Consider the following 22,480-nt stretch of genomic DNA (forward strand, 5'->3'; position numbering starts at 1 on the left):
TTTTTTTTTTTTATTGAGCCTTAAGGGGCGAATTGGAGTGCACCATATCCGTATTCAAACATACCCTAATTTTTTTTGTAATGTAATTTATTTAATATTAATAAAATAAAATCTCATAATAAAACTAAAGATATCAAATGAATGTATTGGATCGACATGATCCATTAAAAAATTAGTTCATATATTAATAAATCGTGCCGACTCATTATTTTTATTTGATATGTCATGTTGGCATGGTATTAAAAATTATGAGTATCACCTAACAAGGAACATTTTAATATTAATAAAATGAAATCTCATAATAAAATTAAATTCATTCGTACAAAAAGGGTTTTATACATTATTAAATTAGTATAAAGTTGAGAAAAAATGTGTTATTTTTACATGAAATCACTTCTCATGTAAGAGTTTAAGGCAGTGATCAAGCATGCAATTGAAAGAATCCTTGAAGCCATCATCAAATCCTCTTCCTTGTTTCAAAAAATCTTTTAGCTAACACTAATCGAAGAGAATACCAAAGGCATTGGCGTTTTCTTGTGCTTAGAAAACACGCTTTTGTCTGCTTTCAGTGTTTCTCTACCTCAAAACGCACGCGGTAGCCTATTATCGACAAAACACCAACATCTGCTTTTCTACCATTAACAATATCTGTTCACACCCAGTCTGAAATATGAATAAAAATAAAGAAAAAAATTGACCCTTTTTTTTATAATAATAATGACCACCTTTCACTGCAATAATTGTGAAGATACATACAATTAAAATTTTCATAAAGTGGAGAAATTATTATTAATCCATTAACTTTGATGAATGTTTTTGTTAAATGTCATTTCTGATTTACGATTTACCTCACCTTAATTCTTACCATGAAACTTTTTCTTTCTTTTTTTTTTTGTATATATCTTTTTTGTTTATGATAGATTTAAATTAAATATAACAATTTATGTATTCATGTCATATAAAATATTAATAATTTATGTATTTATATCGTATTTTATATGAAAATTACATATAATAATTTATATCGATATGAAAATATAATATATATATATTTTTTGTTAAAATTTTATATGATATCATTTTTATATTGTGTTATCATAATATTTTAAATTATCATATTTAATTTAAACCTTTTTCTGTAGCAAGAGAGTAATAAACCAGGAAAAAAGCGAGTGATGATGAGGGGAAGGGAGCATTAAACAATAGCAGACAGATTGAATGGTAGCATCAGAATATTCATGTCAATAGTTATTTTTGGGCATTCTATGTCAAATCCATGCACGTGATAAACTTCCTACGAGCCCATAGGAAGTCAACATAGAAAAAAAAATTGAAATGAGAAAAGGGAAGAGAACAAAAACCTGAAAAAAATAATGATGTTGTAGAAAAGATGCTTGCAGACAAAAATGGCTGATTTGCATGCAGGGGTGGCACAGGCCAGTACCTCACCCTGGCCCCTCAAACAACTCATTATCCTAACTATCATCAGGTGCCCCTTAGATGAATATAAAATATGAATCAGGCCTCGGGTGGTTGAGAATAATTTTGTTTGCATTGCTCAAGGTGAGCAGATTATATTTGACTTACAGGCAATATCTAGTATAGAATTCAGCAGATTATATTTGACAACAATTGTCTTCATTCCTCATTCTTTTCTTATTTAATTTTAAACTTGAAACAAGAAATTGTGAGGTTTTGCTAGCTTGTTTGACTGTATGAATGTGATTGGCGGATATCAATTTTATTGACAGAGACATTTCACCATATCAATGATCAATTAAAAAGTTGACGACTTACTCTATACTTCTTAGTTGATTGTTTGTTACTATGTTAGGGAATCAGTAAATCAATTCGTAACTCAAATTTCATCAATAGTAACAATTTTAATTATCTCAAACTGCATTCTTGTATAAAAAAACTACAGTGATATCAGACATTTGATCAAAGCTAATTATAGATGGAGTGATACCATGCAATTTAATTAGAGTATAGTTTTTTATGGCAGATTTTTGGCACTTAAGTGTTATATAATTGGGCCATAAAAGAAGTACAAGATAACTAGAAAACAATTGAAATTGCCCATATTGATGTGATGGGACATTGCCATTTACCAATGATCCATGTCTAGAAAGAGACAAAGGAAGTGGCAAAGTAGAAGCAAAGGGAAAAAGACCCAACAACTGTCAATTAATTAGACTGAAAGAATGGAATGGTAATAGTAATGCTATGAAAACAGTAAATGAGGACAAAAAGGAGTAAAGGAATAATACATCACTCCAAACCCAAAAAAAAAATAAAAAAATCTGTGTATCAAAATCTGTACCAGAGAAAAAGAACGATAAAATGGTATTTACAATAAATGGAATGAATCCCTTTGCACGCAATTGCTCACCAACACACTGGACCTCTCTGCATGGCACTCTGGCTGGAGTCAGTGGTCGCACCACACCCCCCAGCAGCAGCAGCTGCAGCCAGCTAGGCGCCGGACCACTGCTCTCTCACTTACTCATTCACTACCATCCATCGAACCACTCCCTGTCCCTCTCTTTTTTTTTCTACTTCTCTCCTTTTTGTCCCCCTCCTTTAGTCCCATTTCGTACGTGGGTTCCACTCTTTTCTATTTTTCCTGACGGTAATTTCCCTTTTAGCTGACGTTCATTACCCCCACAAACCTCCCTCGCGTCCCGTTAAAGGAAAGGGATTAACCTGTGTGGCTGTTTGCAGTTGCTCCCTCACCTAACATGTGTTCATCCTGGCTTTCCCTTCTTCCATCATAACCAACATCCAAGGAAAAAAATAAAGGTTTTATATCCTTTTCTCAGACCAATCTTTTCATTTGTAGCCTTGTAGGGTTTTTTATTGATAGTTTAGCTTTAATAGTTAGTATTTTTTCACCAATAAACACCCTTTAATTTTCACAAAAAAGAAAGAGCTTTAACTGATCAGATAAGCTCATTGACACATTCAAATCATGTTGTGTTGAAGGGATACGAGTCTTAAGGAATGTAGCTTGTAATATCAACGAAAATTTTGGCTTAAAATTGGGAAAAAATGTTCTTAACACCATAAGATAACTGACTCCTTCTGAAAAAAAAAAAAACAAAAAAAAGAAAGCCAATTAGCCAAGTATACATACACATAAATTTATAGTACCATGGTCGGTCACATGCTTACTTTACTTGCATTGCATCCCTTCTAAGTTTAATTAGATTTTAAGCCTCGAAACCATAATGATGTGCTTATTATGGTATTCATTAAATTCGTAGACAACCAAAAATGAACTAAAAAAAAAAAAGGATTTTTAGTGGGTTAACGGTCTCAAGGAGCAGAGAGCATAGGAGAGTTGACGAAGCACGCATCAGTCAAATGAGGGAGCGCTTGAGGTTTAGTCACTTTCGATAATGAATGTGATCAAAGCCTAAGAAAATACTACGATAAAAGGGGATCAATCAATCAAAACGGCTGTCGTAGCCACAACCCAGCGGCAGCGCCAAGGTCAGGTGTTCCCAGAAGCAAAAAGATTGAGTACTTCGTACGGCCCCTTGACCCGGATTAGCTGGCCATTTCTCCTCTCTCGTGAGTCGTGCGTAGAGGAAAAGAAAGAAGGCTGAATAAGAAGAAGAAAAAGATGAAAAAAAGAGTATTAATGAGACTATGAGAGAGTCGAGAAAGACAGTGCTAATGAGTATGAAATTACGAGAACATCCTCTTTTCGTTTTTGAAAAGGCTACTATCCAATTTAGGCTTGATTTGAATTTGTGGTAAAAGTCATTTAATTGTATTGGGTTAAATATAATTATGACAAAGGGATTAAAAAGTTTTGAATTAAAATTCAATAATTATTTAAATTTTTATTTTTTTAATAAATTAAGTTACCAAATATTTATATTTATCGTCTTCGTTAGAGAAGAAATATTTATTGTTGCTATTTAATTGATGGCTTAATGAAGTGAAAATAAACATATGGGTTCGATTAGGTAAATAAGATATTTAAGGGTTCGATTGATTTGATATAAAAAATTTAAGGTTTAATTAATTGTAATAAAATATTAAGAGTTTAAATGATTATTGAATTTTTTTAAAGATTTTTTTTTATTCTTATGCTATAATTATATTCATTTTGTATTATAAGCTAGAGTTTAATTACATATTAAGCCTGAAAACTATATTCTAAAATTAGATATTATTTGCCAAATATTAGCTTAGATTATTAACTAAATGAACTACTAAAACTTTAAGTTTTTGATTGATTATGGAGATTAGAATTTTCAAAGTATTTTTATTTGGATGTTGACCAACTATATAATATGGCCATCCCTATCTAATGAATGCTCACTATTAAAAAAAACTTTAATGCTCACTATTACTATATATTTATCCAACATAATTTTAAAGTTTAGGCTTTTAAAGAAAACATTGCAAATTGAAGTTATTTTTTAATGCGTAACTAAGTTGGGAGAAGGTATTAGAATTTGAACCTAATCATGAATGTAAGATATTGCTAGACATGCTTTATATATATATATTTTTGGTACAAAGTAGGTTGCACTTTAGTAATTGCAAAAAAAAATTTTAAGTATTAGAATTTGAATTCATGGTAATTATATAAATCAATTTGGTTAAACATGATATACATTACCTATATATAGTATTATCTTCTATATGAAAGGCAAACTATTTTTATTTTAAAAAATCCACTCATATGGTTGCGGATTCAAAAAACTTTAAGTGCATAATGTCATTTTCAGCCAAATATATAGTTAAGTAGAGGGATTTAAAGATAAATTAAGAACTTAAAAAAAAAAAAACCCACTCATGTAATAATCAAAGTTCGAATATTATGCATATAAACAATTGATTCAATAATGAATGCATGTATTATTTGTTCAAATAATATTGAACTTCAATATAGTTTAAGTGATCAAAGCTTAAATTCTGATAATCTAAGTATAAAAAAAATAAATTTTGTTTAAAAATAAAAAATTTTAACATTCTAAAATATAGAAAAGTCAAAGTGAAAATGTATGGTAGTTAATTTTAACCTTTTCTCATTATAATAAATAACATCCATTACATTCTATGCAATAATTTAATATTATGATGCAACTAAGATTGATCCTCATTCCTTAGAATGAAATCAAATTACCAATTATTTTCCCTTTCTTTCCTTAAACAACGTGGTTCTAATTTCTTCAATTTCTCCCTTTCAATTTTTTTTTTGTTTGTCATTATTAATTATGATCTGTTTGTAGTAAAATAGGATAATAAGTGAGAGGAAAAATTTTAGATAAAGTTTTTTAGGTGAAGTTCGTAAACAAAAATAATTAAATCAAAACTAAAATAAAAAATTAAAACTGATAAATAAAAAGATTTTGTTACATAAATTAAGTATGTAAAATTTAATAAAATTTTAATAAAATTTAATATATATTTAAAAAAAAACTTTAGTAAAAATATTGACAGAATTTTTATCATTGAATAAATATTGATCAAATTTAAATTATAAATAATATTTTTAATAATTTTTACATATTATTGATTTTTATATTAAAATTTATTAATTTATCGGTTTGAATTTTTTATTAAATCATTAAATTTTTTTTTACAAATTTAATCTAAAAATTTTATGAAAACCTTTTTCGCAAGTAAGATGGAAATTAGGTGTCAAAATTAAACCTTAAAATATCTGAAACAAAAAGCAAAGGGTAATTTGGGCAATAAAAGCAGACAACGCAGGGACAAAGAGGTAACTCAGAGAAGCATTCAATTGTTGCTCGGAGAGTAAGAGACAACCCCCTTCAAGATGATAATATCCATTTTATTTTTGACATCCCAAAAATAAAAATCTTAGATTTTGATTTTAAAAGGATTTGTTTTCTCTAGTCTTTAGGGTTAGTTTAAAGTTTTCTTTGACCCTCTGTTTTGGTTCTGTTTAATTTTCCACAGGGAAAAAAAAAAGAAACAGAAGTTTTGGAGACAAGAAGATTTGCCCAGAAACGACAACATGATTTGTTTGTCGTTTAAGGTTTTGATCTGCAAGTTTTGGAAGATGAAGGACTGGTCTTTCAGAGGCATTTGTTCTTAGAAAAAAAGCCAACTTTGGTTGGTTGCTCTTTTTACCATTTTCCTCAGGCAGTTTCAGTCAAAGGTAAGGTTTTCAATCATAAAAAGGGAGCTTTTTGGGTATCAAAATCTTTCTTTTCTTTGATAAAAATGAAGAAGCTTCCTTCAATCCAACATGCATTTTTCTTTGTGATTTCTCATTCCAAAGCACTTTTAATACTTCTAAATTAAATCCAGTTTCCTGTCTCTTTCTTTTCTCTTCCTACCTAGATCTCTCCTTCTTCTTTTGTTTTCTCTTTCTGGGTCTTTTAAGATCTTTGGAATTCATGAATTTTGATGATCTGGGTTCATTGTTTCATGATTTTTCTTTTCAGTTTAATTACAAGACAAAAGAAGAGATGTCATCGTCAAACTCTCCTTGCGCGGCGTGCAAGTTTCTTCGTCGAAAATGCACCCAAGAATGCGTCTTTGCACCTTATTTCCCACCAGACAATCCCCAAAAATTCGCCAATGTTCACAAAGTATTCGGTGCCAGCAATGTGGCCAAACTTTTAAACGAACTCAATGCTTCCCAACGTGAAGACGCTGTCAACTCATTAGCCTATGAAGCTGAGGCTCGTCTCCGAGACCCTGTCTATGGCTGTGTTGGCCTGATCTCCATCTTACAACATAGGCTAAAACAAATGCAACACGATCTTAACAATGCCAAGAAAGAACTGGCTACTTATATTGGTCCGCAAGCTATGCTTCCTATTTTACAACCGGAAGTTTTTTTGCAGCAACATGTTGGGAACGCTTCTTCTTCTGCTGTGATGCAACATAATATGATGCCAATGATGGGGATTCCTACAGCTGCCGCGGCGGCGGCTTCGGCTTCACATGGGGGGCAGTTGGTGATAAGAGAACCACAACAGCAACAGGTTTTTGAGGCTCAGCAACAATTGGCTGCGGTGGTAGGAGCGAGGGAACAACAAGATATGTTTAGAGGTTATGAACAACATCATCAGGGTCAAGAGGTTGTAAGGTTTAATAGTGGGTTTGAAGGGGCTACTTCAGTTACTGCAACAGGGTTTAATCAGATAACAACTGCAGCTACCATGTCACCTTCATTGGCTTTAGGAAGTTTTGATAACCCTTATCAGATTCAGACACAACAACAAGATCCTCATCCTCATCATCATGGGGGTCATCCATTTCAAGTTCAGCTTTTGCTTCAGCCACAACAAGGACAACCACAGCAACAGGCACAGCAAAATCAAAATCAACAAACACAGCAAAACCAGCAGCAACAACAAAGGTCAGAAAGCGAGGAGGGTAGGAGTATTGGTCCTTGTTGAATAATAATAAAAAAGAAACCTCTTTTTTTTTTCCTGTTTGCAGATTGAGTGCCTGCCTTCCCGCTTTTTCATGACAGCAAATTTTCTTTCTAGGTAAAGTCTTTTACTTTTCCCTTATTAATGGTATATGCCTGTCCACGAGGCTTTTCTGAATACTAGACAAGCTTTGCTTTTGTGAAGGGCCTTTGGTAGCTTCGAATGCAATATATATTGGGTTTTTCATAAATGGGGAAATATCATTTGGTGCCTGTGGAAAGCAAGATTTACTCTTAATTGTACAAGGCAAAAAGGTGGGTAAGAGAATTATTGTCTTTTCACAGATCAGGGATAGTCCATTCGTCAGTGTGAAGTTGCAACCATAGATTGACTTGAAAATCTAGATTTTATTTTCTTCTTCATAATCTATTCCAATTTTGCTGGGACAATCTTTACCACTAAAATGAAATGAGAAATGAATGAACAGTTATCAGTTTTCTTTTTGTCTTGATTAGCTTGTTTCAAACAAAAATAAATGATACATTAGACTGCAATAGATTTTAATTTGTAGTAAGCTTGGTACAAAAAGGAGGTAGATAGAGTGGGGTTTTCTGGGTATTTGGTGTGGTAGATGAAATCCATGATCTTGACCTGTCCTCTGAGATTTGCTTCACACCTTCGCTGAAAGACAACACTGCCCTTATTAGATAGTTTCATTTTACCTAATAAAGGACACTAATTTTCAATTTCCCTTTATGAAAAAAATTATACAAGTGCCTATTTTACTCTTCTTTTTTTTTTTTTACTAGAAATAAGTTGAGTGCTCTATCCTTGTAATGTTGTAGAAATAGCAGTGTTTTTGAGAGAAGTGCATTGACATTGGATGAGATGAAGTTCCAGTCAGCTTCTCTATCATCTCTTCTTGTAGGATGTGGATTTTTTTTTTCAAAAAATTGAAAAGTTTAATCTTATTTGGGTGGTGTTGTCTTCAGTGAAAAACAGGTTTCTTGTCTGTACCGCATATATATATATATATATATCTTTATATAATGATCTAGATCTGTAAACGTTTCCTGATGACTTCTTTTTGGGTTATTCTTCTTTCATTCTTGTACGTGCAGCTGATATCTGCCGCATACAAATGAACACCAAAGAGAAATGGTTGAGAGACTGAGATTGGTCTCAGAGATCTGAAGTCAGCATTGGGTTTTTTGGGTATGATTCAGAGCTTCTTCCATTGGAACGTACACTTAAAGATGTAAGGATCTGCTTTCGTCTTGGGAGTACAGTTTTCACCTGTTGGTTTAGTAGAGAAGTTGGTAATGGGAATCGTTCCTAAAAGAAAGCCTTTTCTTTTTGTTTTACTTTGAATTTCACTTCTCATCATCTTAGAAATTATATATATTACGTAATCATCATCTTTTGTAGCTGTAGTAAGAATTATTGTTATACTTTCTATAAATAATAACAGTGGATGATATTAATTTGGTGGAAAATTTAATTTTGGAGATTGAGCAGCTTTTTTTTTTTTTTAATATTGTATCAAAAATTAAAAGGAAATATCAATATTTAAATTCATAAAAAAGGCCAATTGAGATTGGTGCAAGTAATTAAGATATAATATTTAGATGCAAATCACTCATATTCAAACTCTCATGGTCCTCTGTTAATAGATGATCTATAAATTCAAAAAATTCTAAAAAATTTATAAATCTCACTTGTGGATTAGCGACTAACCCTGACCTTGGAGATGTAATCTTCAAGAAAAGAGAGATAAAAAAATGGTATTATTACCCAATTATATATTTTACCGGTGGTCCAACTGTACATAAATTACAGAATTGAAGATGGTACTGCTGCCAACGGATGGTTATCATTATTCAATCAATGAATCTCATAATACCTCGGATATAGTATATATAGTTCATGTTGTGGTTGATCTAAGGTTAATTATTTATTATATAAATAAATACTCCAGGGGAAGTTGTTGACTGATTTGGAATTAAAATAATAATTATTGTTTCTGATATTATACAATTTTTGTGTCTGCAATTGGTCATAGATTTCATGAAAGTGCTTTGATGAGGGCGCAATGAGCATGTGAATTCCTTTAATATAAATAAATAAACCGTGATGATATAATAACTAAATGAAATCCAAATGCTATGGAAAACCATGGGTGGCAGGCAGGGTTGCTGCTTACTGCATAATAATAAGCTTAGTTCTTTATTTTTTTTACTTTTAAGGAAAGCCATGATCTGATATGATCTGATCTGATAACAGCTCAAAAAAGGGCTTTGCCTTTATGAGATGTCAAAGCCAAGTAACCTCTTCATATATATAATTTAATATTATATAATAATATTATTGTTAATGGATCTCCCTTTGGGTTTTGCTTCAAGAGTTGATTCTATCATGTATGCACATTATCATATATACTTATTTGCATGTGTTGATCGAATCTTATATTGTCGTCTCTTTCATGCACCGCCAACCTCAAATTTCTTTTGGTTTTTTACATAAAAGACCGTAACATGAGAATAAAAAAAAGTTGTATGTGCATGTGAATATCTTTCTCTTTTATTTCACCTATATAAGTATTTTTGTGATACTTCAATTTCATGTTAAGATATTTCGAAAATTTATTTTGATATATAAATTGATATTTAAATTCATATTTATAAGATATTTTATATGAGATAAAATTATAAGATTTTCGGATTACAATATATAATATCTCACAGATTAAGTATAGATCTCTACAAATGATATTAAAGCAATTATCAATCAAATACAAGTTAAATATTAATCGTGAAACTCATTTTTAAAATTTCAAGAGAGTTAAATGTTATATCGTGAGAATCACATTTAAAATCTTAATGTTTAGTGTAATTTTGATTTTATATATGCTTTGTATTAAGTTTGACAAAAATGTTAACCTTAAACTCTAATTTCACGTTAAGATGCTTCGAGGATATGTTATGATATATAAGTTGAGACTTCAAACTCATATTTGTGAAGTATTTTTGTGAGATAAAATTATAAAATTTTTAAATTAAAACTTATAATACATCATAAATTGAATACGAACCTTCACATATTACATACCCGACTGCAAGAAAAATTCACTCTTTGGAAATAGTTTTGTGGAATTTCAGCTCAAAACATGCAGGTGAACTGATCAGGAACACCAAAGAAGACGACGTAAACCAGAAAATGCATTATGACTTCTCGTCTGCTACGAACTTAATCTGAATCAGAGGATATTTCAGAATGAGGGTTGACTGTCCTAACCAATTTAGACAATGATATTAATTAATTTGACCCATAAAAGTAATATAATGATTTTCTTTTTCCTTCAAAAACAAACGACCTAGCTGGAAAGGGAACAAAAGGGTGACTCATTGGGCATCAGGCTCAAGCATGGGGCTCTCATGGACTCCAACATGAAAGGAAGAAAAAAAGCCTAATAATTGGGCATTAGGCCCAATATTTGGGCTCTCATTGACAGCAACATCCTTGGTCTAGCCCAAAATCCAAATGCAATTCAAAAGTAAAACTTTTTATTTGTGAATTGTAAGGTATAATTGGTAATTTTTTATATTATTATGTTGTTAGTTTAAAATCAATTATATTAGTTATTATGTTAGGAAATAACTTAATAAAAAATAAATAAAATAATGATAAAAATGATTGTTAAAAACCCTTCCAATGATGAAAAGTTTTAGGAATTTTGTAGTGACATCTTTCTAAAAATTTTTTAGGTGAAGAACAATTTCTTGGATTTTACCCAATGCGTCGAAAAAAATCTTTTAAAAATTATTTCAACATATGAATTAATTTTTAAAAAATAATAATAGAAAGAGATCATAAAATTGCTAATTGAAGTTAAACTAATGAATTTATAAAGTTTTATATTATTATTTTTTTAGAGATACTATGGATTATAATTTTTCATTAATAAAAAAAAAGGTTTTGGTGCTTTAAATTTTGCTCTTGCAGTGATCAAATCATGTCATTTGCCCTAACTTTTTTTGGGTAAGGAAAGCCATGGAGCTCTCTTTCATGGTCAAATACTTAGCTTATACCAATAATTAAAAAACATATAAAAGAAATAAGTTATGATATTTTCATTTTTCAGTAAATAAAAAGGATGTGAAAAAATCTGTATTTTAGTGTAGTATGACATAAGAAACAATAATAGAAAGATTCCAATAAAATGCTCTAATTTTTTGGGCTACTCAATTTTCAAACCAAAATCTTCAGGTGGGCTCACCATATCCCTTTGCGCAGATTCAATGACTTCGTTGTATTTTTATGCTGAAAGCGACTGCTTTGTCCTTAACTTCAACTTTGCACAATGGTCTGGCTGGTGAGAATTTTGGTAAATGTGTAATGGAAGATAATAATTTAAACAATAACTAAGAAGAGATTGGCTCAATTCATAGGATCATTTTTTTTTTTATGCAAATGATTTTGGGTTTAAGTCTAGTTAGTGACTTTGGGTTGACTTCTAATTAGAGTAAATTCTTGTTATTAATCTTAAATACACGATTTATAATCATTATTTTTTAAATTATCGAATAAAGTATATCTTATTTTAATTAAAAAAATTAAATAATTTATTTATGAATGTACGACTTACTGTTATTATTCTTTATATTATTGGATACGATATATCTTATCTTGATTTGAGAGATTGAACAATTTATTTATTCTGAATTTTTTCAAACAAAAAAAAAATTAAACCATATAGAAATGTTTGAGTTGATTAAGCAATTTTTAATCTTAACAAATAACTAGTTACACAAACCCAATAAGAAAACTAGAAAATGGTTCTTGAAGATTAAACTATATCTGGATTGATATGATAATATTAAGAATACAATGGACAAATGCAAATATAAAGCTCATGGCAATTGATCGGTGTAAATTTAATGATGTTGGTAGGACCAAATGGGTTAACACTACTTTGTCAAAAGTTGGAGGGATGATAAATTTGGAATAAGTATGCAACGAAGGATTTGAAAGGTTGATGTTTGTGAAGGTAATTGAAATTAATTGAGAGGAGAAAGTTGGAGCAGTGCAGGACAGTCATTTCACTATCTGATATCTAATTGCTTCTTGGTGTGGACTAAAAATACCGACATAAACACCTGACCAAAAGCAGTTAAATAGAAGATTGTGTACAGAAATATCACAGAAAATGAAAAAATTATGGGTGGTTGAGTTTGTCATTATTAGTGGAGCAAAAAAAAAAAAAAAAATCATGAAATAAAATCTCACTGAAACCATAATGAAACAAAGGCCAATTCCATAATGAAACAGCAAATCAAACCTCGAATATCAGATATATTAAGTACATCAGTTGTAAAAGAGGGTTAAGTCTAAAGAGAAATGAAAGAACTCTCTAAAAATTAGTCATCTTGCTTCCTACAATCCATCATTACGGATTACACAAACTCATACATCAGGGCAGGAACTGGTGTCATGGAGAGAAACTAAACCAGTCCTCAAACAGGTTGTTTATTTCAAATTCCTCTAGTTGTTGATTAAAATTATTCTCACTAGGTCACTATAATTACGATCCGTTACCCCATGTTTCTGCAAAATTCATGGGAATCAGTTATCTGACTATACATCAATCTCTCCTGCCTGGTGAACTCCACTTCTCCAGCTATGGCCATCTGATTTTTCATCTTCTGCATCCATGCTGTCGCATCCGGTACTTGACATGCCTTTAGCAGAAGCACTAGCAAGGAGGGGACCTTGAGGAGAACCAGACGGTGAAATGTTTGCTTTCATGCGCTCACTGCACTGATTTTGATCCGACCATAGGCCATTTCCTTTCCCAGCTGAAGAAGCTGGAAGTTTTCGGATGTGAAGTCTGTATTTCTGTATATAAACCGAAATTCACATACAAGATCAGTAAACAGAAAGGAGAAAAAACGGTAATATGATCAGATTTCACATGCTAAAGACTAACCTGCAAATGGCTTTTTACTTCATCATTGGTGAGACCATCAACTTGCATCAGATCTCTAATCTGTTTAGGAGTGGCCACTGTGAAAGAGAATTAAGCAATCAGATTTATTCCACAGCTAAAAATGAAATTAACATAGCAAAAGAACCAGATTCCAGTCTTTTGTCATAAAAAGACATGATTCTATGAAATTGAGAACAAGCAGAAGCTGTCAATAAAAAGTTCTTTCAATTCAACTTGACAACCAATACTTTCAAAATAAATAAATAAATTCATCAATCTGATAACCTCTAGTTCCAAAGGCCTAACCTTGTGAACCTCCAAGTTGTTGAAGAGCCTCAACAAATCGTCTATGAAGCTCAGGTGACCAGCACCGCCTTTGTTTCCTAGAATTCTGCTGCTGCTGCTGTTGTGATTTGGTCTGAAACTTAATTTGGTTTTGGTCTGAACAAAAGGAAGAGCCAGAGCCAATTCCGCAGCTGCCATTGCCCTTCAAGATTGGATTACAAGAAGCCAATTCAGAACTTGGGGTCATGAGAGAAAGCCCTGAAATTTCCTTATCAACATGCCCCTTAAATGGCACAAAAGCCCCTCCCCTGCTTTTATTATTACAAGGCTCAATTGGGTTCTCAGACAGATCTTCTTCTTCACTTCTCTGTCAAATTCAAACCCCAAAAAGATCAGTATTACTTTTTCCATAGAAAAAAGATTAAAGGAAACAGTTAGTCCCGAAATTACCAGTTTCAGTTCTGGAACTGTGTTCGGTTTCTTCTTGTGACCAACGTTGTCGAAATTAGAATTCCAGAGTTGAACAGAACTCATCCAGTTTTTCTTGTCACCGACATCATTTTCCATATTTACCCTTCCATTTTCGTCAGTATTTCTCTTCAATGGCAGCATCAGCTCTTCTGTCACGGATCCGTCATCCATTTCCTTACACTGCATTTCTTCCTCCTTCAATTTCTCAATCCCTAAAACCTCATTAAAAAATCAAATTAAATAAAAAAAAAAAAGGAAAAATCACAATAAAAAAATTAAAAGTAAAATATACCATCTTTCAAGAGAAGCATGCAAAGAGGAAGTTCACGTTTAAAGGCATCGATTTTCTTCATCTCATCTTCCAATCTTTTAACATAATCTCTAATCTTTGATAATCTTTGAAACCCATTTTTGATCTTTGAAACTTCTTTCAGAAACTCAGATATGCTTTTTGGTACATAAGCCAAACTCAAATCCAAGCTCAACTCCATTATTTTTCTTTTGTTTTTTTCTTCCTTCTATTTTCCTCTTTTTTCTCTTTTCTAACATTGGCCGCCGGATAAACATGACAAGGAATAGCGAGTCGTGTTTATATAGACGTGTAAGAGAGATTCAAGATTCGCTGCGTGCTTCACAAACGGGTCCTCGCGTATTTTAAAGCTATAACTCGATGACTCAGTGGTATAACTCAGCGATTTTTTTTTAAAGAATCTTTTAGGTGCCGTACATTCCACGCGGCGAATTGTTGAAAAAAAGAACTTTTTATTTATTTTTATTAATCGTCAAGGATCAAGATTCTTCGGTAGTTGTGGATTGTAAAATAGACCATAAATAGTTGACCCATGTTGGGGATGCTTTTTCAAAATCAGGTTTCAGGGTGATTTGGTCTTTCAAATTCCAAGGGTATTTTGGTCATTAAAAAAATAAGATATTTATATACTTGATAAGGTAGGACATGGACTTATATTTTTTTTATTTTGTGCAAAAGAGAAATAATTTATTGTGAATTTAATAATTTAAAATATAATATGATAATAAAATATAAATAAAAAATAAATATAATATAATTTAAAATTTTAATAATAATTATATATAAATTTAAATTTTTAAAAATATATATTTTATGTTTTGTATCAATATAAATTATGATATATAATTTTAGTGTAAAATATGATATAAATATTTATTTATTTTTTTTTATTTTAAACGAATACATGAATCATTAAATTTATTATCAATTTATCTTAATGTGCACCGACTTTTGTTTTCAATTTAAAAAATATATTTGTTAGGTGATGAATGATTTATGATTCATAAAATCAAAATCATTTTTATTTATTTACGATATAAGATTCATAATTTTTTGTTATTTAATTTTAATCATGTACGATGATCCAAGTTTAATTTGATATTTCTCATAAAATTTTTTTATGGATGAAAAATTATGTAAATTTAGATATAATTCATCACATGCTCACATTTTCAATTTAAAAAAAAATATTTATTAAATTGAGAAAGACCATTACTTATAAATTCAAAATAATTTATATTTTTTTATATGAAATTCGTGACACTTGTATATAGATCTTTGGTATGAATTTTTTTTTTTTTTAAGAAAAGATTCTTGGTAATGCAATGCTTGTGAGGAGGACAACATGCCAATCCATAGCTAGGTTTTTTCTTGTGATAAATAATTGACCAATAAATCATTAATCTCGTGAATCTTGCTGGAAAAACTTGTGTCATTAAGATATCATAAAATGTCAACATTATAAAATTTCTTAAAATATTATGTATCCCATAAGTCACACACCTTAAGTTTTCTTACCTACCACCATGGAAATTCATGTTGTCAAGCAAAATGAGATGATGGGTAATTAACTAATTACTAAAAAAAAAAAAAAAGAAATCCATAGATGAGCAAGAACTTAAAAAATATATATAGTTTTTTATTTGTCAATAATGATATTAAATTTTTTTTGTTTAATCCGTCTAATTTTTTAAAAATTTTATTTGGATTAATTTGATATTGAATTAATTTTAAAAATACATTACTCACATTAAATTAGTATGATAGTAATTTATTTTTAAAGTGTTTTCACAATTATTGAATTTTGATTGAATTAAAAAAAAACTCATTTATTATTTTTTATCAATTGAATTAATCATGTAAATAACGAATTTGTTTTTCTTTTAATTCATGTGTTTTACTATTGAGTAAAAAATAAAATAAATTTCTTTTCTCTTTATTCCTCCCATCCTCTTTGAAAGAAGACGCAAATCTTAATGGCTAATCTATTTAATTCAAGTCTATCCATTAAGTGCCCCTTGGAAACTTTGGCCTTGACCCAATAGTCAAAATGAAATTAAAAAAAAAACAAAGGAAGTGTGCTAGGCATGTGAAAGATTCTTTTGAACAAAGCAACTTTATTTGATTGTTATCGTAATAGTTTATCTATAAATAATTTGTTTTCTTTTTTGTTGGATGGGGTGTTCGAATATATATAAAAACAGTAATATTTTTTTTTGGATTTTAGTAGTAAAAAATAAAAAAAATTAGATTAAATATAAAAATTATCATATCAAAATTATATTAAAACATAAAATACGAAATAAATTTTTTATTAAATTTATATATATTTTTACTAAAATTTAAAATTATATAATTTTTATATTTTTGTATAAATTATTTTTATATCATATTTAAAATTATTATACCTTATTTGACAAGGTAAAAGGTGCTTTTATTCAGAACCGCTCGTTTCAAAGGAATCGTCTCTTCCAGAAACACTAGAAATTCATTGGTTTTGAGATTCCCTTCATTCTACAACTGTAATTATTTTTTTTTTAATTTAATATTTTCCACACGTTGAGAAAGAAAATAAAAAACAAAAAAGATTGTAAGGATTTTATTTGGTCCAACCAAAAAAAATGTGATAGAGATAAGGATTCGTTCAATTTGTTGGTGTTGGGGTGTTGGGTTTTGATTGGTGTCTGTTTTACATTGTCAAAGGACAATGAGGAAGATTTTTTTTTTTTTTAATGCAAAACGACAACCATTTCTGACATCAATTATTGCATTTATCAAGATTTTGATGGACGTTTTGAACCAAACATGGCGTAAAGGAATGGGTTTGTTAAAAACAATTCAGAAAGGTTTTGAGCCCGTTGTTATTCATGGCTGTGGAGAAATTGGGCACGGTCAGGATGAAAGCCTACCCTTATTTTGTTTTTTTATGACGGTGATCATTGCGTGGATGGTTCAGAATTAAAGCCATTATTGACCCCAAATTGTAATCTTAGTTTGCTTTGATTTAAATATACATCCACGTTCATGTGATTAAATTTAATAATTTATATTAATTTATTTCATATTTAATATGTATAAAATATAATAATTATTATGTTATAATTTTTATAAATATCTCAAAAATAAAATATATATTTTTCATTTTATCCAATCCATATATAATATTTATTAAAATTTTACAATATTTATTTTGTTTTTTTTATATCATGTTTAAAAATCTTTAATTTATTATTATTATTTCATAATAATAATAATAATAAATATATTATTATTATTATTATGAATATAAAATAATTAAAGGTTTCCATAAAAAATAAATCATTATTATCTAATTAGACATGATAATTTAAAATAGATACGACAATATAATACAAACACAATATAAAAAAATACATAAAAATTATGTAATTTAAAAATTAAAAAATAATTATATATGAATTTTGACAAAATTAAAAATATATATTTTATATTTTCATATTGATATAAATTATAATATATAATTTTTATGTAAAACACGATTTTAATATTTTATATGAAATAAATATATGAATCTGTTATATTTATGTAAAGTAATTAATTTTGTATAAGATATGATATGAATACAAAAAAATTAATATTTTATACGAAATAGATACGCCTAATTATTAAGATGTTTGGCTCACTGAGGAAACCTGGGTTCGATCTTCGGCAATGAAACACCATCTAAGATTTTAAGATTTAACTGTTGAACGAAGTTCCAAAAACTCCATAACCACCTTGAGATTGAAAAGAAAAAGAAACTTAACGTTAGAGAAAAAAAATACAAAAGTATGCAAAAATAGATGGGATAAAAAGATAGACTTGAAGCTAATCAAATTCAATTGATAACTTTTTCCTCCTTTTATAGAACATATAAAGCTTCGGCTGCAGCTGCTGCCTACTGATCGGCTGTCTCTCAACAGATGTCGTCCCTGTACCTGATTTTATAAATGCAAGGCCTACATGCTAAGATCAAGTTCGAATATCCCATTGACATTGTCTCTGGACAGGGAAAACAATTAACTAAATTTCAGGTTTTCTATTGCCAAGATACATAAATAATAATAACACGCCAGAAAGAAAGAGTGAAAACGTAAAACTACGTACCAGACAAAAACCCTCGTTTATCTTGAGCTTATAGACAACAATACCCGAGTCTCTCACTGTCAGGTCTTGAGAAAATGAGCAGCTAAGAGTCTTGTAACAGTGAAGCCAGTGAAGGTTTCAACATCAAAGAGTTCTTTCAGCTTTTCATCACATATTACTTTCCTCTAGTCAGATGGATCCTTCATGAAAGAGCAAAAAGAAGTTGAAAATAATTCATCTTTTAAACCCAGTATAATATTGTATATCCAAATCAAGAATAGCAGACTGGAGTGATAGATAAAAGGACATCAAAAAGTTCAAGAGAGAATGGCTACAGTGAGTAGATTACTATTATGCAGTTATGATCACTACAATTAAGTAAAAGGGTAACCATGATGTATTGCAATTCTGCAAGTTGGGCAATCAGATGCCTGGAGGTCGTTTTCTTTTATGTAATCCCACATTCTCTTTATTACAACAGCCCGAGTGAGCTCATTTTCTCCAGCACCGAGAAATTTTACCAGAGCATCTGAAAGTTGAAGAGAAGCAAGAAATCCCTTCTGTCGCTTTTCCTTTTTTTTTTTTTTTTGGCTCATCTGGATCTGAAATGGCAAAGAAGAAAAAAGCAACAACAGAAAGGTTAAGAACCTATAGTGGTGAACTGTCTACAACATGCTTATCATAATTCAAAAAAAAAAAAAAACTAATTAATTAACTGATACTGTCACACAAATAGTGAGATACATATGCATGCACAAGAAAGAAAGAAGGGAGGACACAGTTATCATCACATTGCAGGGTTCAGGATTGGAGTTTGGAAAAAAGAGGAGATTATTCCAAGAAAACAACCAGTGGAAACCTGACTCAAAACATGTTTAGGACAAAGCATATGAAGAAATATGAGAATGAAAAAAAGCATACGGAGCAATATTCTGCATCTGTACCTAAATGGATTAGACAAAGCTAGAATTAGCAGCTTCTCCACTTCTCCAGCTATAGCCATCTGATTTTTCATCTTCTTCCGCATCCATGCTGTCACCTCCTGTACTTGACATGCCTTTAGCAGAAGCATTAGCAAGGAGGGGACCTTGAGGAGAACCAGATGGTGAAATGTTTGCTTTCATGTGCTCACTGCACTGATTTTGATCCAACCATGGGCCATTTCCTTTCCCAGCTGAAGAAGCTGGAAGTTTTCAGATGTGAAGTCTGTATTTCTGTACGTAAACCGAAATTCACACACAAGATCAGTAACCCAGAAAGGAGATAAAATGATAATATGATCAGATTTCACATGCTAAAGACTAACCTGCAAATGGCTTTTTACTTCATTATTGGTGAGACCATCAACTTGCATCAGTTCTCTAATCTGTTTAGGAGTGGCTACTGTGAAAGAGAATTAGCAGCTTCTCCAGCTACGGCCATCTGATTTTTCATCTTCCTCTGCATCCATGTAAAAGAGAAGGTTCTTTCAAGAAACAACAGTCAAAAGACCTATTTACAAATTTGTGTGTGGTAGTAGGGAAGCAAAATCTGAGCTGCAAGGCATTGCTAAGGTTAGCAATGGTAGACAAGTTGCGAGTATAAGCCATACTAACTCCTCATGCCAATGCAAAAGAAGCTCTGCATGGAAGACCTTAATTTAGTCATTTACCATCCATACCTGCTTCTCTCTGATGCATATGCTGCTTTTCCTGCTCCGATGACTTGACTGAAACAATTGTGACATGAAAGCCAATAAAGTTAAATTTAGCACTTCATAAAGATAATAGATAGATTTGAGTAATAAAACGTTTGAAACATATTCACCAAGACACAAAAGATATTCTTCCTTGATTTAGTTGAAAATTAGGTAAATAACGCCCTCACTTCCCAAGGAAGCTAGACAGTGAGATGAAAAATAAAAATTAAAAGTAAGAAATGCTTTTCAAAATTACAATACAATTGCAATGTGATGACAAGAGCCAATTCTGTAGAGAATAGGCAGTTTTTATTCACAATTTTCAAATAATATATGAAATGACACTATCTAAAAACGTTTAGCAAAAGCAAAATGGTAGAAAGGACAGATATGCTATTACCTTCATCTGAATCCAAGGGCCAGATATGCTTTGACAGGGCCTTGTTCATTTGAAACATGTAAATGGATCAAACACCGAAAAGTGCATGCAATGGCTCATCACAAATTATATTTTTCTTGTTAACTGGGTCTTGCAAATTTTTCTTCCTGATATAAGCCCATATTTGCTTGACTACCTAACACCAATATAAAACAGATAATTTAGAACAAGGCAGCTTCCTAAATTATGAAATTAACAAGAAGTTAAAATGAAATTTCAGGATATTATAGAAGTACCTAAGTCCTCGCCAATGCAGGGACTCCTACAAGTTCGTAGTGGATTCGAGAGAGACGATAAGCTGCTCACATAAGATCAGCAATTCGCACAAAAATCCCTTTTAAATATGATATGCTCACTGTCCAACATGAAATCACAACGTATAAGCTTTAACAAAAGCCTACACAAGAAGTCTGTCCAACATATAAGACTTACTGCAAAAGCTAATTATCTTGTTTGCATGTCAAAAATCGAGTCTGTATTATTACAAGTTTAAGACCAACCCATTTCCTTTTTTCCAGAAACCAAAACATCAAAGAATGACAAGAAAACAAGAAATTGAGATTGTCCAGGATTCTCAGGAGTCTACCAGATTAGATTTAGGAGAAAAGGAGGGAAAAATTGCAGCATATGAACTGAAAATCCATAATATGACAAGCAAAGCTTAAACGCACATACCATTAAAGGGCAGAAAAAAGCTTGAATTTCCTGTTCCAATGGCCAAATTCAAACTAAATGAAGAGAATCTATTGAAGCTTGCATTTGTTTTAAAGCATTGGAGTGAACACAAAACTTTCTTCATTAAAATTTACGAGCAAAAATCTTACTACAATTTAAAAGGGAAAAGAGAAAAAAATGTTTCCATAAAATCAAATTTATATAACTGACCCTTCCTTTGCTGGAGCCCTTTTGTTCCTCGTTTTTTCAGTCTCTGCCTCTTCCTCGTTCGAATCAGAGCTGTCGGTTTCCTCTGATTTAATCTTTCCCGTCTGATCATCTTCTTCGTGTTCTTGATCTTCTTCTTCGGCATTTCGAACTGGCCTTGGAGATATAAGTTGACTTGCTCCCTAATAAACTTCTTTTTCTTTGATAAATCAATCCCGAAATCTGCTTCCGATCTCCGCCGCACGATTGCTTTCGTCGTCGTGCTCAGGTCCGATTCGTTCAAGAACTCATGAAGTCCGGCGATTAGCTCCGATTGCGACACCATTTCCGTTAGTCCAAGCATATTATTGTTTCATTTCGGTTCCCGGACTCAGTGAGTCGGGTGGCGTAGGAGATTATATTGAAGAGCGGAAAAACGAAGAGGACAAAAGTGGAAATAAGTGAAAAGGTTGGCTCACCCGTTACTCCCTACTCGTTTGGAGCGAGTTTTATAAAAGTTGAGGGTATGGGGCCTACACAATTTAAAACTCCTGGCCTCCTCGAAGGATTTTTTAATCTTACCGATTTACCCTCGTTTTTACCTTGAATTCCTGTACAAACCTTTATTTATTTATTTATTTATAAGATGTAGCTGATACACGCGTCACATGGCTGGTTGTACAACGTGGACCGATGTATTAAAATAATGGTAAGCACAATGCCATATAAAAAATAAACGAGAGGAATAAAATTGGCAATGGATTATCAGTATTTCATTTTGATTTATTTAATTTAATATATATTTTTATAATATTGTAATTTAAATAATTATATGTAATAATAATAAATTATTTTATTTTTTAGTCGGAAAGATGAAAATTTGACTTATTAAAAAAAATAAAAAACTAAAAGATGCCAAAGTTAGAATTTAAGAACTCACTCCAAGTATTTAAATAAAGGACTTAAAATA

At 30.8% G+C, this 22,480-nt stretch overlaps 3 protein-coding genes across 16 annotated transcripts; 1 reads left to right on the forward strand and 2 right to left on the reverse strand.

Moving 5' to 3' along the window:
• Positions 1-5,791: 5,791 nt before the first annotated feature.
• Positions 5,792-8,889, forward strand: LOC111300754 (LOB domain-containing protein 36-like). 2 transcript variants are annotated; one of them, XM_089747933.1, is made up of 4 exons: positions 5,792-6,148; positions 6,438-7,360; positions 7,444-7,493; positions 8,498-8,889. In XM_089747933.1, exons 2-3 carry the CDS (start codon positions 6,462-6,464, stop codon positions 7,472-7,474), a joined length of 930 nt encoding a protein of 309 aa, XP_089604059.1. In that variant the 5' UTR covers positions 5,792-6,148; positions 6,438-6,461; the 3' UTR covers positions 7,475-7,493; positions 8,498-8,889. The 2 variants fall into 2 exon arrangements, with proteins under 2 accessions (XP_089604059.1, XP_089604058.1); XM_089747932.1 differs by having other exon boundaries at positions 6,438-7,493.
• Positions 8,890-12,673: 3,784 nt separating this feature from the next.
• On the reverse strand, positions 12,674-14,739 carry LOC111300001 (transcription factor HHO5-like). The gene is made up of 5 exons (XM_022895566.2): positions 14,411-14,739; positions 14,098-14,330; positions 13,669-14,014; positions 13,363-13,439; positions 12,674-13,271 (listed from the first exon to the last, which is right to left on the reverse strand). Exons 1-5 carry the CDS (start codon positions 14,607-14,609, stop codon positions 13,011-13,013), a joined length of 1,116 nt encoding a protein of 371 aa, XP_022751301.2. The 5' UTR covers positions 14,610-14,739; the 3' UTR covers positions 12,674-13,010.
• A 3,423-nt stretch (positions 14,740-18,162) lies between these two features.
• On the reverse strand, positions 18,163-21,994 carry LOC111301063 (uncharacterized). Of its 13 annotated transcripts, none has more exons than XM_089747934.1 (10): positions 21,535-21,994; positions 21,325-21,354; positions 20,886-20,947; positions 20,611-20,785; positions 20,193-20,240; positions 19,839-19,972; positions 19,454-19,746; positions 18,924-19,134; positions 18,554-18,732; positions 18,163-18,448 (listed from the first exon to the last, which is right to left on the reverse strand). In XM_089747934.1, exons 1-3 carry the CDS (start codon positions 21,872-21,874, stop codon positions 20,886-20,888), a joined length of 432 nt encoding a protein of 143 aa, XP_089604060.1. In that variant the 5' UTR covers positions 21,875-21,994; the 3' UTR covers positions 18,163-18,448; positions 18,554-18,732; positions 18,924-19,134; positions 19,454-19,746; positions 19,839-19,972; positions 20,193-20,240; positions 20,611-20,785. The 13 variants fall into 13 exon arrangements, 10 of the variants coding, with proteins under 10 accessions (XP_089604060.1, XP_089604063.1, XP_089604064.1 ...); XM_089747937.1 differs by having other exon boundaries at positions 19,477-19,746; positions 20,886-21,004; XM_089747938.1 differs by having other exon boundaries at positions 20,886-21,004.
• Between the last annotated feature and the right edge of the window lie 486 nt (positions 21,995-22,480).

The sequence above is a fragment of the Durio zibethinus genome, chromosome 18 (genome assembly GCF_047325235.1).
Source record: "Durio zibethinus cultivar Kanyao isolate XHJ-2024 chromosome 18, ASM4732523v1, whole genome shotgun sequence".
NCBI lineage: Eukaryota > Viridiplantae > Streptophyta > Magnoliopsida > Malvales > Malvaceae > Durio > Durio zibethinus.